Source organism: Tribolium madens, unplaced genomic scaffold, assembly GCF_015345945.1.
Source record: "Tribolium madens isolate multiple individuals breed KSU strain unplaced genomic scaffold, Tmad_KSU_1.1 Scaffold_91;HRSCAF=231;Tcas5.2_LG7, whole genome shotgun sequence".
Lineage (NCBI taxonomy): Eukaryota > Metazoa > Arthropoda > Insecta > Coleoptera > Tenebrionidae > Tribolium > Tribolium madens.
This window is the reverse complement of record NW_025401063.1, coordinates 10116342-10128844: the sequence shown is the minus strand read 5'-3', so window position 1 is coordinate 10128844 and position 12503 is coordinate 10116342. Positions and strand designations below refer to the sequence as shown.

General features: G+C 36.7%; 4 protein-coding genes across 7 annotated transcripts; 2 read left to right on the top strand and 2 right to left on the bottom strand.

Moving 5' to 3' along the window:
- Nucleotides 1-237: 237 nt before the first annotated feature.
- On the top strand, nucleotides 238-5680 carry LOC123010928. Its single transcript, XM_044408119.1, has 6 exons — nucleotides 238-439; nucleotides 530-763; nucleotides 815-1024; nucleotides 1080-4549; nucleotides 4896-5191; nucleotides 5243-5680. Exons 1-6 carry the CDS (start codon nucleotides 254-256, stop codon nucleotides 5389-5391), a joined length of 4545 nt encoding a protein of 1514 aa, XP_044264054.1. The 5' UTR covers nucleotides 238-253; the 3' UTR covers nucleotides 5392-5680.
- Nucleotides 5536-8859, bottom strand: LOC123010935 (tetratricopeptide repeat protein 30A). Of its 3 annotated transcripts, none has more exons than XM_044408129.1 (9): nucleotides 8489-8859; nucleotides 7520-7926; nucleotides 7339-7474; nucleotides 7124-7288; nucleotides 6807-7075; nucleotides 6349-6756; nucleotides 6128-6303; nucleotides 5876-6081; nucleotides 5536-5825 (listed from the first exon to the last, which is right to left on the bottom strand). In XM_044408129.1, exons 2-9 carry the CDS (start codon nucleotides 7766-7768, stop codon nucleotides 5692-5694), a joined length of 1743 nt encoding a protein of 580 aa, XP_044264064.1. In that variant the 5' UTR covers nucleotides 7769-7926; nucleotides 8489-8859; the 3' UTR covers nucleotides 5536-5691. The 3 variants fall into 3 exon arrangements, with proteins under 3 accessions (XP_044264064.1, XP_044264065.1, XP_044264063.1); XM_044408130.1 differs by having other exon boundaries at nucleotides 7520-7921; XM_044408128.1 differs by lacking the exon at nucleotides 8489-8859 and adding an exon at nucleotides 7969-8144 and having other exon boundaries at nucleotides 7520-7921.
- On the top strand, nucleotides 8484-10795 carry LOC123010936 (neutral and basic amino acid transport protein rBAT). The gene is made up of 6 exons (XM_044408131.1): nucleotides 8484-8701; nucleotides 8760-8915; nucleotides 8975-9164; nucleotides 9214-9538; nucleotides 9593-10302; nucleotides 10461-10795. Exons 1-6 carry the CDS (start codon nucleotides 8614-8616, stop codon nucleotides 10690-10692), a joined length of 1701 nt encoding a protein of 566 aa, XP_044264066.1. The 5' UTR covers nucleotides 8484-8613; the 3' UTR covers nucleotides 10693-10795.
- Nucleotides 10796-10885: 90 nt separating this feature from the next.
- On the bottom strand, nucleotides 10886-12445 carry LOC123010943 (borealin). Of its 2 annotated transcripts, none has more exons than XM_044408144.1 (6): nucleotides 12263-12445; nucleotides 12072-12156; nucleotides 11894-12018; nucleotides 11715-11844; nucleotides 11309-11502; nucleotides 10886-11259 (listed from the first exon to the last, which is right to left on the bottom strand). In XM_044408144.1, the coding sequence occupies exons 2-6, from the start codon at nucleotides 12154-12156 to the stop codon at nucleotides 10984-10986; spliced, it is 810 nt and encodes a 269-aa protein (XP_044264079.1). In that variant the 5' UTR covers nucleotides 12263-12445; the 3' UTR covers nucleotides 10886-10983. The 2 variants fall into 2 exon arrangements, with proteins under 2 accessions (XP_044264079.1, XP_044264081.1); XM_044408146.1 differs by having other exon boundaries at nucleotides 11309-11466.
- Nucleotides 12446-12503: the final 58 nt, after the last annotated feature.

The following is a 12503-nucleotide window of genomic DNA, read 5'->3' as shown; positions in this document are numbered from 1 at the left end:
GCGCGCGATACAAGGACGTTTTGTAATTTTGTCGTTTATAATTATTTTACAGCATTGTGCGCGTAAAGAAATGTCCATTTTTTTATTACCCATGGAAACCAAACATTATAAGCAATTTAAATTAATTATTCCAAAAAATCGCGACGACTTCGCGATTGTTGATACAGATTCCTGTAACTTTTTTGTGTCGCCACGACTGTTACAGCTGATTTTGACACATTTGACATTCACAATTTACAAATCAGAAACAAACATGGCGACGTTGCGGTATGTGTTTGTTTGTTTCTGTTGGTGGTCTTTAGTAAATAGTGATGTTTTACACGAAAATTCATCAGAATCTCATTCTTCCGAAATTTCAGCAGTGTTAAATCACCTGAATGCGTCCCCATTCAAGGTGTACAATTACAACAAAGCAACCCTACTAAGTGCGCAGACAAAGGTATAATTTTAGCCATGATTTCAGCTTGTTTATGTTATATGAGATAAAGTAGGTTATTGATAGCACAATTACGCCTCTTTTAATTTTTAGGCTGATATCATTGAATTAATTCTCGACATAAATGTGGATTGTATCAACAAATACCCCAATGTACCCTGCTCCGAAAAAATTGTCACTTGTCATGCTTTCGTGAGGAATACACCTGAAGAGGGCAGCAAGGTACTCACTGATGTTAATTGTAAACCTAAGCCCGAGATTATTATTGATGAAGTATATGACTCACCAATAAATCTAACTGATGTCAACACAGACGAACCAAAACCTGTAAATTTTGTTTATATTTATCTGTTTTTTTTCCTAATGTAATAATTACAGATAATGTTAAGCAACGAAGCTGTTTCATCAGAAGTAGGCGAACATTTTGTCGCTGTAAAGAAAGATTCAGTTCCTTGTTTAGGTTGCCCCTTTGACCTCAGCACAAATGCGGAAGGCGTGGATGAGCTAATTGATGTAGCTTTAGAACACATTGAGACGGAACGTCCCAAAAAACAAGCTCTGGTCAAAGTTCTTAGATTACAACAACAAGTAAATAAATTCACATTTGACATTATTCACTTAATTCATTCTTAAACCGTTGTAGGTTGTAACTGGAGTTAAATATATCTTAACGGCGGAATTTGCGTCTACGATTTGCGTAAAAGGTGTTACAGATGATCTATCTCTATGCCCGAGAGACACAGAAATAGGGACAACTATTTGTGAGATTACTTATTTACATAAACCTTGGATAAGTAAAGCCAAACACGTAATTAAAAATAATTGCACTATTTCTCAAGAATACGTCAAAGCTGATACCAGGAAGTCTGATATCAGTAATGAAATTGATGTTACTGGTAAACGTACAAAACTAATTGACACTCCTAATTTTGATAAAATGGCAGAAAATGGGGCTATTGATGAAATGACACCGTCACGATTAGCGGATTTAGAATCACAAATAATTGCAGATGTGAAATCTGAAATTATAGTGCCATCCACTGTGGAATCGCACCCCCAAGTAGAGAGCAAACTTGAGTTTGACTTATTTCAAACGCCTGAAAGTCTGACGGTATATGAAGCTCCTGCATTTACAACGAGTGTTACCATGGAGGAACCTACACCCACTGAAGAAGAAGCATCAAGGTTGAAACGTGATGAAGGAATTAAACAAGATTCTTCAAGCGAATCTGTGGAAATGTCAGCAAAGCAAAGTCAAGCAACAAGCAGTTCTGAAGAAAATTCTAGCGAAGAAGTTTTAAGACCAAGGAGAGCAATCCGTCAATTGGAAAAAATTTCGCCTGATGAGAAAGGTTTGGTGAAGAATTTGGCAGACTTTGCCGCCAATGCTTTAGACAACATTGACGATGATAACAATAAACGAATAATTTTGCAAATTTTGGGAGCTAAAAAAATGGTCGGGGATGATGGTATTTATTATCATATTATCATGCGAATGGGAATTTCGCGGTGCTTGGAGGACAGTCCAATCAATCCGTACGAAAATTGTAAAGATAAACTTTTTGAAAATTATACGAAAATCTGCAAAGTCCAGGTTTACGTGAACGATGATTTTGGCAGCAAAAAAGTCGTAAAGTCGCAATGTCAAAATATAAAACGTGACAAAAATGATAATAATCGCACGAATTACAGTCGTTATAAGCGAGATGTCTTAGTGGGAGCTCCAAATCGTATTGACAAAAATAATGAGAAAATTCAACAATATGTCAAAGAAGGAATTAATGGTTTTAATGCAAATTATAATAATAATAATAACAAAGTGAAACCAGTTGAAGTGATTTCAGCAACAACCCAAGTTGTTGCAGGGACACTTTATAAAATCACGGTGAAAATATCCGAATCTGATTGTTCTAAAAACGATAATAAAGATTTAGATGAATGTAACATTCTTGAAGGGGCTTCACCGAAAACATGCGAGTTGGAGGTGTGGGATAAACCCTGGGAGAATTTCAGACAATTCACGATAAAATGTGAAGGAGACGAACAAAAAATAAAATTTCAAACAAACCCTAAAAATAGAGCTAAACGACAAGCTCCCGGTGGACAAATACCGGTGACCAAAGACAACGAATACGTTGTTAAATATTTGGAAGCGGCTTTAAGCCAACTCGATGCCAACTCTCCACATGAAAATAAGTTTAAAGTCCACGAGTTTCTTTCTGCAACCTCGCAAACCGTCTCGGGTCACATTTATCGAATCAAAACCAAAGTGGTACTTTCTGATTGTAAAAAATCTGTTTCCACCGAGAGAAGTCAGTGTGGAACCCTTCAAGATGCTAAACCCAAAACTTGCAAATTTGAAGTTTTTGAACAAACGTGGGTACCTAACAGCCGTCGAATTAAAACTGATTGTGATAAAGAGAGAACAAAAAGGCAAGACTTGGACGGTGGAATATACGACGTTGATAAAGACAACGATGAAGTTAAAAAATTCGTCCGCGAAGGTTTACTCAATTTGAATACTCATTTGACTACAAATAATAAAGTCAAGCCTGTAGAAGTGGTTTCTGCTACTGGTCAAGTTGTGGCAGGCATTGTGCATAGGATTAAAGTGAAAATTTCAGAGTCAGATTGTTCGAGAAACGATCAGAAAGATTTTGAACAATGCAATGTACTCGAGGGGGCTTCACCAAAATTGTGTGAGATGGAAGTGTGGGATAAACCATGGGAAGGCTTTAGAAGGTACACTATAAAGTGTGAAGGCGAGAATAAACAACACCAGTTTGTCTTAAATCCAAATAGGCGATCTAAGCGTCACACCCTTGGTGGTGAATTACCAGTGACGAAAGATGACGAATTTGTTGTTAAATACCTGGAGGCTGCTTTGAATCAACTCGACGCTGAGTCTGAACACGAAAATAAGTTTAAAGTTCACGAATTTATTTCTGCGACATCCCAAACCGTTTCAGGTCACATTTATCGTATTAAAGCGAAAGTGATACTTTCCGATTGTAAAAAAACGATTTCGTCCGAGAGAGATCACTGTAGTACTCTCAAGGACGCAAAACCTAAAACATGCAAATTTGAAGTTTTTGAACAACTTTGGGTACCTAATAGTCGTAAAATTAAAACCGATTGTGACAGTAAGAGAGTAAAACGGCAGAGAAGCGAAAGTGTGTTTAACGCACACACCCGAAGGAGTAAGAGGCAGTCAATACCGGGTGGAGCCACCGAAATAGATAAAAGAAGCGATAAAGTCAAGCAATATGTCCAAGAGAGTTTAACTCATTTAAACACTCAACTGACTTCCAGCAACAAGGTCAAACCTGTGGAAGTACTTTCTGCCACTAGTCAAGTCGTTGCAGGAACAATCCATCGAATCAAAATAAAAATATCCGAGTCTGATTGTTCTAAAGATGATGAAAAAGATTTCAACGAATGTAATATCCGCGAAGGGGCGTCCCCGAAAATATGTGAGGTAAAAGTTTGGGATAAACCGTGGCAGAATTTCCGACAGTACAATATAACCTGCGAGGGTGAGGACCACCACTACACATTCGAAACAAAACCAGGAAAAGCAAAACGTGATGCCGATTTTGACAATTTATTGGGTCGCGATGATCGAAAGTACCATTTGTCACTCTTCACTGACTTCCTCACGAAGTACAACAAGAAGTACCACAAGAAAGAATACAAATATAGATTTAACGTCTTCGTTCAAAATTTGATGCAAATCCGAGTGCTAAATACCTTTGAACAAGGTACGGCAACGTACGGAATTACGAAATTTGCGGATATGACACAAAAGGAGTTTTCGAGGAGTTTGGGTTTGCGTATGGATTTGAGGAACGAGAATGAGGCTCCGTTTGCACAAGCTAAAATTCCGGATGTTGAACTTCCGACAGAGTTTGATTGGCGAAAGAAGGGAGTTGTGACGGAAGTTAAAAATCAAGAACAATGTGGAAGTTGCTGGGCTTTCAGCGTCACAGGGAATTTGGAAGGGCAGTATGCTTTGAAGCACGGGAAGTTGTTAGAGTTTTCAGAACAGGAGTTGGTGGATTGTGATACCGATGACCAAGGGTGCAATGGAGGGTTGATGGATACAGCTTACAGGTTGGTTGAGAAACAAGCTTCCATTAGCAAAATGTAACTGTTGTTGTTCATATATTGACAAAATATTAGAAGTAATAACCAATCTTTAAAAAAATTAAGGCTACTATTAGCCAAAAAAATTCCATTGTGTTAATTTTTTAATTAGTTAATAACGCAACAGAAAAACAATATATTGCACTCATTACACAATACAATTAAACATGTTTTGGTTCTTTATCTTATTTAAATATCGTATCTGGCTTTTACTTGAAAATTGTAAATGCAATTTCTTAATAAATATTTTAATATCACAATGAAATAAGTAGAAGAGTTAATATTGAAAGGTAAAATAAAATTTGTTGCACAGATCGATTGAGAAAATCGGCGGCTTGGAAACAGAGCAGGACTACCCATATGACGCTGAGGATGAAAAATGCCATTTCAATCGAACCTTAGCACGAGTCCAAGTGACCAGCGCCTTAAACATCAGCCACAACGAGACCGATATGGCAAAGTGGTTGGTGGCCAATGGCCCTATTTCCATCGCAATCAATGCCAATGCTATGCAGTTCTACATGGGCGGAGTCTCGCATCCATTCAAATTTTTGTGTAACCCGAAAAACCTCGACCACGGTGTTTTAATTGTGGGATATGGTGTGCACAGTGAGTATCATTTAGCGTTTTATTAGTTTGGTCTTGATGATATTTCGTTAGATTATCCACTCTTCAAGAAGAGTCTTCCGTATTGGATCGTGAAAAACTCGTGGGGGACAGGATGGGGTGAACAAGGTTACTATAGAGTTTACAGGGGAGATGGTACATGTGGTTTGAACCAGACTCCCTCTAGTGCCATAGTAGCTTAAAAGCTCAAACATATCGCAACTGAACAAATGTGATATTTTTTCTATCTCTGTACTTGCAACAACTTAATTATGGCGGACGTGTAAATAAACAGCAAACACCGCCGTGATATTTTATTGCGAAAATGCTCTCTCCAGTAATTTTTATAGTGATTTATTCAAGCTTTAGTGCTTTTTAATTAATTCTTTTGTTATATATTTTATATTAGACAAATTTATTAACACTTGTTACTATCCAATGGTTTTCTAGTTGTTTTATATCCCTAGAGTGTAATAAACAGTTTAAATGTGATTTTATTTTTACTAATAGTTTTGTAGTTTTAGAAGTAGGCATTTAATTTTACGAGCTTCATAGGCTACAGTTTCTTTACCGTTAGGTATTTCGTTTTCGTCGGATAGAGTTGGATAAGCGGTTGTCCGAATTGTCTTGCCATGTACTAAAATACTAGTATTAGTTCAATACTGTTCGTGCTGTGAAGTCACTTACACTCGCAGGTTTCCAGAAATGAAATACACTCTTGAATAACAGAGTCTCGCAGCACTATCATATGTTTCGCTACATTTTCAATAAGACTGAGGAAACATCTTTTAGTGTAGTACCAAGTATCGGTACCCAATTTCCGATAAGGTTCTAATGATTTCATAACCCGCGATATACCGAACTCATAATTGCCTTTAGAGCAGTATAGAGTACTAAAAATGTTGTTTTACAAACGGATAACTATAACTGCATGCACACCCAATAACTAGATTGACAATGCAGTGGTGAAAATACTTCTTATCCGGTTCTTCAATCGCCATTTGATCTTCCTCTTTCTCAATTTTTCTCATCAGTTCTTCGGCTTCTTCATTTTGCGATGTCATTATGTATGAAACGCATAGATTTGCAAGCACAATCGGGTTCACATTTAAAATCTAAAAAACCAAAATTGCTCATTGTTAACTGACTTTAGAAAATACCTCCGAATAACTTTTTTTGACCAAAGGTTCGTAAAATCCAGTCGCCTCTTTGAATTTATTCTCTTGCATGAAAAGAACATGTGCTACATTCAACCGCCAAATATCATTATCATTACAAAATTCAACACTTTTTCGAAAAATTTTCTCAACTTGCTGATAATTCTCCAAATCCCAGTATATTTTAGCTTGTGCCATCAAAACCGGTATATAGCGGTCGAGACATTCCTCATACTCCATTACTGTTTTTTTGACCATCTCGGTATCATTCCGGTTGCGATGTTCTTGGACTTGTTTTGTCAGTTTTCTCAGTAATTCTGTATGACGGCTTGCTAATTCGTCCAATTTTTGATAAGCCTCGCTCGGTGATGTTTGTTGCGTAATAATGGCATCGAGAAAGTCGTATAAATACTGCAATTATCTCAGTAGAGAAAAAAAAAAACGTAAATAAAGATACCAACAGTAGTTAAGTATTTGTAAGTTAGATCTGCATTTTCAGCCAAGATGTCTGCTGCTAAATCGTAGTACTCATGTTGGCAGTAGAGTAATAGTAGATTAGCAAAAGTTTCAGGAGGGAAAGGGTTTTGTTGAAGCAAAAATTGTAATTTTTCGAAACCTTCGGTCGGATTTTGTTCGAAATTCATCAAAGCTTGGTTGTGTAGAGTAACAGCGTCTAATTCATACTCGGCTCTTGGGGGCATGTCTGTTAGAGCTTCACGAGCTGCATCCACTACAAAATAATTTTTTGATGACAAAAAATTAAATGACAAAAAATTACTATTTTTAAGTTGATATTCAATTGCAGCTTTCAGGTTGAAAGCCTCGGTGAGAGCTGTTTCGTGTAAGGTAAGTGTGTTACCCACTGAACGGACTTCAATGCCTTCTGTTTGCATTCCAATGCTTAGTTCAGGATGGTCTCGTATTCCTCGCTCAATAATATCGGCTATGAATGAAACAAGGTAAATAAAGTGGAGATAAATAAGTGGCAAATACCGCAATACTTGAGTGCTGGACCGTACTCCTTCAACCTGTAATAACATAAAGCGATGTTATAACCCAAGTACGGTTTGAAGCCTTGGTTTTGCAGAGCCGTGAGAAATTTAGCGAGGGCTTCTTCGTAGTTTTCGTCCTAAAACTTTCCTTAAACTCATGTTTATCTTCAATTTTTATAAACCTTATAAAGCAAACATCCAAGATTTACTTCTTTGTCAGGATCTTCGTTTGGACACGCATTTACTAAACTCTTTGCCGATAAAACATCTTCTTGACTATACTTAATAGCAGCTTGAAGTTTCGTAACTTTTCCTTTATAATCCGGATCCTCGACAATCTTTTTAGTTACTTGAAACGACTCGTCGTAGAGACATGCTTGATACAATGATTGCGCATAATACAACTTGTAATCGTTATTTTCCGGGTACATTTGTGTAAGTTGTTCGTAATAACTAGCCGCATTATTGAAGTCTTGAATATAAAAGTAACAATAGGCCAACAATGAGAGTCCGGCTCTGGTTGAATTGGACTCAGGGATGCCATGCAGGATTTTGATAGCATCAGGAAAGCGGTTGTCTTTTATCTAAACTACAAGTTTGAGAGGGTTATAATCTTTTATGGAGGATTTACCAGTGTGTAGACAGTTTTTGTAAAATCCCCATCTTTGATAACATTAGCAGAAAACATTTTTCTAGCTGGCAAGAATTTTGTATACAAAATGTTGTCATGACAACAGAAATATGTGATTGTAAAAAACACAAAAAAAATATTTTGTAAAGATGAAAATAAATATTTTGCAGTCGCCTCTACATTAAAAAAAATTGTGGAATTTACATATATATTTTAAGTAATCAAAATATATTTTTTATATTTTAAATTTTGAAATTCATGACAAGCTTCACCAACCTAACAAAAATAAAAAACTACCCCTAAATTAAATATTTGGTTTTTATGAAGGGAAAGTTACGATAATTTATTGAAAGTGAAAAACAGTCACCTTAAAATTAACTAATCTAAATTTACAACGGAAGCAGATTGAAAACGTTGCCACAATACTAATTAAATAGGGAATTCCTTATTTCCTATTGTAGTTGGTACTAATTTAGTAATATATTGTGAGACATGCGTCAAAAGTTCAAAATTCACTCACATGTCATTTATGTCATTTGAACTTGGTGGAGTTTGGTCACGTCATTGACCGGCTGTTATCGATTGACCCCTAAGGGCGTATTCCCTGCTCCATCATTTGCCCAATTACTCCCTAATTGCACCATAATGGAAGGCAATAAATTGGAGTTATCTGAGAAACCAAGCACCGAACCGCCGGCCACTTACAAGGCAATACCTGAAGCTGATATGGAAGGCATGTTAATTGCATCATACTCTTTCTTTTAAAAATAAAACAAGTTTTCTATTTTCAGAGAACGCCGTTACTCGACCCAAAAGCCTAGTGAAATCGAAGTCGACCAGTCCAGAGGTGGACGGCGCGGACGAGAAGATGCTCCCAAAGGAGGAAGTGGCCGATGCTAAGATTTCGCCCAATGAGAAGCAAAACGGCGATGCAAAACTCGACATTGGTGAGTAAAATCAAAATTTGTACCAGGTCATATTGTCTAATGCGTAATTAAAACGCCAGGCGAACTGAAGACCGCGTTTGTGGGTCTCACTAAAGAAGAGTTGATGAAGTACGCCAACGATCCGTTTTGGGTGCGTTTGCGCTGGTTTTTGTTCATCACATTTTGGATTTTGTGGGGATTGATGCTTCTAGGGGCTGTGATGATTATTCTGGCCGCTCCTAAGTGTAACCCCCCACCGCCACGAACTTGGTAAATAAAGTACCGTTTCTAAACACATTTTCGTAATTTTGGTCAACAGGTGGGAGAAGGGTCCTTTAATTGAGCTAAAAGATGATGCAAACGCTGAAACAATCAACAAAATTAAAGAATTGGGGGTTACAGGAGTTATAGTTTCATGGCCTGAAGACGCTTATTCCGATTTTAATGAAGATCATATTTTTATCAAGTCATTTAAGCAATTCAAGGAAAAGGCAATAAATGTGGTTGTGGAACTTGAGCCTAGTTCCTCCTGGATTTGGTTCAATAAATCTGAAAGTAGGGACATTCTATTCAATGATTACTATATTTGGCGCCAACCGAAAGAGGCTAGTAATGGAGGAGAACCGACACCTCCAAACAATTGGGTAGGTTTGAAACAACAATTGTACACGCATATTAACTAACTTTCCTTGTAACAGCTCACAGTAAAGAATGTGTCATCGTGGAAATATTCTCCAAGTAGAAAAGAATTTTATTATGCACCAATGGAGAAGCCCCATCTTAATTTCCACAACCCCAAAGTAGTTGAGAAGCTTTCTGACGTTATTAAAAAATTTCTGAATTATGGAGCAGGTGGAATTAGGGTTAAAGGGGCTCCTTATCTATTGGTGGATACTAAATTTGAAGACGAACCAATTAAAACCCCTAATCCAACTGGATGTGACTTTAAAGAACACTGTTTTTACACTCACTCAAAGACTGAAAACTTGCTCGAATTGGGGCCACTATTAAAACAATGGAAAGTTATTGTTAAAAACATGACAGAAAATGGACCATTCATGACAGCTGAAGATTTAAGTAATATTGAAGCTTACAAGGTCAACAGCTCATTTGTTGTTGATCTACCTCTTCAGTCCCATTTACTGAATAAGCCAAGTGTCAACATCACTGATGTTGTCCACGTATTAAATACCACATTTAATGCAGATAATATCACTTGGCCGTTATGGAAAGTGAATGCTTCAAGTGAGTGGGATCTTGTCACTTATTTGTTACCTGGTACGCCACTCGTGACGTTGGAATCGGAAAACAACAAAGAGTTGTTGAAGATACGAAATTCACCCTCTATTATGAGGGGCTCCTTTTCATTGCATTTACTCAACAATAAGACTATTTTCGCATTTACAAGGTAAGTAAAATACACACTAATTTCAAAATTAACTTTAAATGAAAACATTTTACTTGCTAACGTGGAATAGGGGGAGGTATGTTAAAGTGACCATTTCTCCTAAACGTCATTGTTCGTGGTCGTGTTTAGTAAGTGATTTTTTTTTCTTTTTTTTGTAGGGTAACAGCAGGCAACCCGGGAATACTGGTAGCCTTAAACCCCTCAGACAACCGCACTGTGGTCGACTTCCCGGCTTATATCAAAGGTCTGTCAGAAGATGTGACTGTTCAATTGTTTAGCGCTAATTATAGCGAACCAAATGTAGCAGTCAGTGTTAAACATGACGCTCATTCTGTGCCTATTTCACCAAAATCATCAATTATAATGTCATATGTTCCGCCATCTAAGTAAGCCTACAACTATTCAGATATAAAGACATTCCCTTGTCTTGGGACAATTATTGTATTGGATTGGACCAAATGGTACAATAAATATACCACAAAACGCAGCATTATGTAGTAGTTTTAATTATCCAGTGTTAGGAAATTTGGGATAAAGAGGGAGCCGCAAGCAGCCTTCTGTGACTGACATTGCAAAGAATAAATTTGTAATACTAAATTTATTATGAACATGAACGTTGGTGTCATATCGAGTGGCTTGAATATAATATAAAAAATAATAAAGAACGCACACTTAAATATCTTATAGTTTAGTTGCTAAGGCACAGACTTTGTTCAAGTTATCCCTCAAAGTCTCCAATTGTCGTTTAGTTTCAAGGTCAAGTTCTGGGATTTGAGAGACACGCAAACCTCTTTGAGGTTGAATAGAGAAAAGACGACCATCTTCAAGAGGAATGTTGATGTTGGCCACATTATCAGTCACTACATTTCCTGTAAGTAGAGGACTACCTTGTAGAGACAGAGCGACTTCTCCTTGCTTGGGCCGGCGCAAAAGCACTTGGGGTGTGTTGGGTTTCACCTATTGCAACATCGTTTTATTTTTCAAAAATAAAAAAATATGTCTTTACCTTTGGTGTTACTGTGCCATAAGTGGTTATAGGAATCCTTTGTGCTGGGGTTTTATACTTGTCTGTCATCTCAGTCGTGTTCTTTTTGCGAACTGATTGAGATCTTGAGATGCGAGTGGTTTTTGGAATTCTGTTTTTTGTTCTTGACTGCCTACCACCTGAAGTACTTTTACTACTTTCAGCTGTAAGGTACCCTAGCAAGCCCCAACCCCAATTAGATGAATGACATGAACATATTTTAGTTACATTTGTATGAAGATTTGAACATTTATAAGAGAAAATTACATTTGCATACAAATGGATGTTAGTAATGACCACAAAAATAAAATTAACTTATTGAGCAAAGAACCGAAAGTTAAGCGTTTTAGCTTTTGTGCACATACAAATATTTTCTTGAATTACTTACCTTCATCGTCACCAAAAGAATTACTTCTAGTTAGGTTATTTTTCATCCCTGTCATTGTCCGTGTTGCATCAAAAATTTGAGTCACAGAAGCACTGGTACTATCCCCAGACCAGCCAACAGGCGATTCCATCTACATATTTGATAATTAAATTAGTACATTATTAATATTTTTACATTACCAACTCTCCCAAAGTCTTGTTCGCCAGATTTTTGGGAATAGATAGTTTACATTTCTTTAACTCGGCCCTTGACTGCATTTTGTGTTTATCCAATTGTTCTTTAAATTTGTCAAGCATGTCATTAACTGAAATTTTAAACTACAGTAAAAAATACGGAAAATGGGTAAACTCTACTAACGCATTTCTGAAAACTTTGACGCAAATTCTTTAGCTTGCTTGGAATCTTCAATCCGCTCCTTCCTAACAACTTTCGTTCGAGGCATCTGTAAGTTGATATTAAATATATAATGATTGTACATTAAAAAGATAGCAATTTTTTGTAGAAGCTTGAAGCTTGGTCAGTCAGGTTCTTGTAAGCTTTTTACAAACCTTTGCCTTATAAAAGGGAATCACTAGTGATATTAAAATTATATGTGTTTTTATTATTAAGTAACTATTTTTTGATATTTAAAACGCAGGTTTCACAGTAATATCCAAAAATAAGTTTCAAGCACAACCACAGGCACAACTCAACTTTAACGAACTTACTGACATTTGAAAATAATATTGAAGTTGTTGCCAACCTTAACGCTCAGCAATGAATATCCCTATAAATAATTTGATGTTAATA

Excerpts from the sequence above, each read along its gene's own strand:
- LOC123010935 (XM_044408128.1), bottom strand. The coding sequence starts at position 8,025 with ATGTTTTCTGCTAATGTTATCAAAGATGGGGATTTTACAAAAACTGTC. Across the intron at positions 7,475-7,519 it reads TTGGATGTTTGCTTTATAAG|GACGAAAACTACGAAGAAGC; the intron begins GTTTATAAAAAT and ends GGAAAGTTTTAG. Across the intron at positions 6,082-6,127 it reads ATTGTCAATCTAGTTATTGG|TACTCTATACTGCTCTAAAG; the intron begins GTGTGCATGCAG and ends CAACATTTTTAG.
- LOC123010936 (XM_044408131.1), top strand. The coding sequence starts at position 8,614 with ATGGAAGGCAATAAATTGGAGTTATCTGAGAAACCAAGCACCGAACCG. Across the intron at positions 8,702-8,759 it reads ACCTGAAGCTGATATGGAAG|AGAACGCCGTTACTCGACCC; the intron begins GCATGTTAATTG and ends TTCTATTTTCAG. Across the intron at positions 10,303-10,460 it reads ACTATTTTCGCATTTACAAG|GGTAACAGCAGGCAACCCGG; the intron begins GTAAGTAAAATA and ends TTTTTTTTGTAG.
- LOC123010928 (XM_044408119.1), top strand. The coding sequence starts at position 254 with ATGGCGACGTTGCGGTATGTGTTTGTTTGTTTCTGTTGGTGGTCTTTA. Across the intron at positions 440-529 it reads TACTAAGTGCGCAGACAAAG|GCTGATATCATTGAATTAAT; the intron begins GTATAATTTTAG and ends TTTAATTTTTAG. Across the intron at positions 764-814 it reads ACACAGACGAACCAAAACCT|ATAATGTTAAGCAACGAAGC; the intron begins GTAAATTTTGTT and ends TAATAATTACAG.
- LOC123010943 (XM_044408144.1), bottom strand. The coding sequence starts at position 12,156 with ATGCCTCGAACGAAAGTTGTTAGGAAGGAGCGGATTGAAGATTCCAAG. Across the intron at positions 11,845-11,893 it reads ACAAGACTTTGGGAGAGTTG|ATGGAATCGCCTGTTGGCTG; the intron begins GTAATGTAAAAA and ends TCAAATATGTAG. Across the intron at positions 11,260-11,308 it reads ATGGCACAGTAACACCAAAG|GTGAAACCCAACACACCCCA; the intron begins GTAAAGACATAT and ends ATGTTGCAATAG.